Source organism: Ctenocephalides felis, unplaced genomic scaffold (genome assembly GCF_003426905.1).
Source record: "Ctenocephalides felis isolate EL2017-DRISC unplaced genomic scaffold, ASM342690v1 CF-g0.4_SCAFFOLD_00676, whole genome shotgun sequence".
Taxonomy (NCBI): Eukaryota; Metazoa; Arthropoda; class Insecta; order Siphonaptera; family Pulicidae; genus Ctenocephalides; species Ctenocephalides felis.
Window position 1 is genome coordinate 20,673 of NW_020536830.1, and position 1,900 is coordinate 22,572.

The 1,900-nt window shown below is 28.5% G+C and overlaps 1 protein-coding gene across 1 annotated transcript; it reads right to left on the reverse strand.

Moving 5' to 3' along the window:
• Positions 1 to 758: 758 nt before the first annotated feature.
• LOC113367243 (7-methylguanosine phosphate-specific 5'-nucleotidase-like) lies at positions 759 to 1,637 on the reverse strand. The gene has a single exon (XM_026608872.1). The coding sequence runs from the start codon at positions 1,635 to 1,637 to the stop codon at positions 759 to 761; it is 879 nt and encodes a 292-aa protein (XP_026464657.1).
• Positions 1,638 to 1,900: the final 263 nt, after the last annotated feature.

A 1,900-nucleotide genomic window follows, 5' to 3' on the forward strand; every position in this document is an offset into this window, starting at 1 on the left:
TCTGAATTTATTGATGAAATTGAATATTTTTAGAATTCAATGTAATTTAACGCTGTAGATACAAATTAAACATAAATATCAAAATTTCATAAATATATTTTATAAATTTGAATTATTACAATTATCTCTCTCATTTCTGCATCTAAATTTGTAGCATAATTTAATCACAAACATAATACTCACACAAACAAACAAAACAAATAAAAAAAACTAATTATGTTAAAATGTGTATTATTCTCAATAAAAGTTTTTTACTTACATATATATTTTTTATTAAAATATGTAAAATTTGAATAAATTTGTATATTACATAAAATAAATAGTTTTAATCTAGTTCTAATGGTTCTCAAATTTTGAGAAAAAAAAACATTAAACAAAATTTAAATTTTTGCAGAGTATATTTCCTAGATTTCAGCACAATTCTTGACTAAAAAAAGTTTAATTGACTTCTTTTTCATTTATAAATAAAATATCCAGTTAAAAAGTAGTTAAAACCCATTTATTTACATGTAAGTACAATTTGATTTATCACAAATCATTAACACCCGTTAAAATTAAAATCATTTACAAATTATATTAGAAATACTATTTATTTCTTTGTACTCTAACATTCGCATAATTTCAAATGCCATTCAATAAATAATATTAAAACATTCAATATATTAAAACAATTATATGACTTTCATTATTTAAAAAAAGGCTTTGGTTAACAACATTTGTGCAATAAAATATATGTTTGTCAATTATTCCATAGTAATTTAATTACTACATAAATTAATTATAGAGTTTGGAACGTTCATTGTTTGGTCGTTTACTATAACAATATCAAAATTATTTTTATAATTCGGTAAGCTTTGTTCTACATTGTTACATAGAAAACCTATTTTTAGCTTCTTTTTGTGTGATATGCCATCAGCCATGCAAGCATCCCCCAGAGAATCACCCATAAGTATAACATTTTCTCTGTCTCGAACAAGATTATAATATTCTGTGTCTTTGATAACTGCTTCATTTTTATTCATTACATGAATGATATCTCCAACAAAACCATCCACAAGTCCATTAGTAATCTTCAAAAAATTTGATATAGTTTTAACATTGGGATATTTAACATCAGCAGCCTCTAGCATTGCATCAACAGAGTTTCCACACCCTGCAGAAAATACTAGACAAGGAATGTTTTTGTCGTACAGTGTTTTAAACATATTTTTAGCATTGTCTCTAAACGATTCCTTGTATTCCTTTGCTAAATCTTTTAATTCCTGTTCAATAAATGCAAAGCCTTTACAAAGGTCCCTAGTTTTTTCCCACCATTCCACCATTAGCTTTAGTTTGGTCTCCCGTGGAACTGTAGGGTCTACTTCTATTGGTTTATAGTAGTTTAACATTTCAGCAGTTTTTTTCTTATGTGATTCAGGTACACTGGGGCAGCGTTCGAATAGTCCAAAGCTTGACAAAGTAGGTTGTCCATTTGGCAAAGTGTGTTTGGTAATTGTAAAATCAAAATCTGTTACCACTTGCAAATTATTTGCTCCGTCGGTTATTATGGCGTTTAATGTCTTCTCTACATAATCTCTATCCTTGATATATACATTTTCTGACTGCAATTCCTCAATTTCTTTTAATGTCACGTACATTTTATTAACTTTAACGAGTATTTTTATTGAGTCATACACACACTTTAATCTGACGGACGTAACCTACATAACCTTGTGGCGCGCTTCTATTTCAAGTAGCTGTCATTGAGAAATGTCAATTTTACTACATGCATCATAGATGGCGATCAAATTTTCAAGATTCTGAACTTAATTGCAAGTATTCGGAAATTCGAGTGTAACCAGCGCAATCTAAATTGTATATGATGAGTATTGTGCAGGGCCGTGCCTGGCCAGCGTGCCGC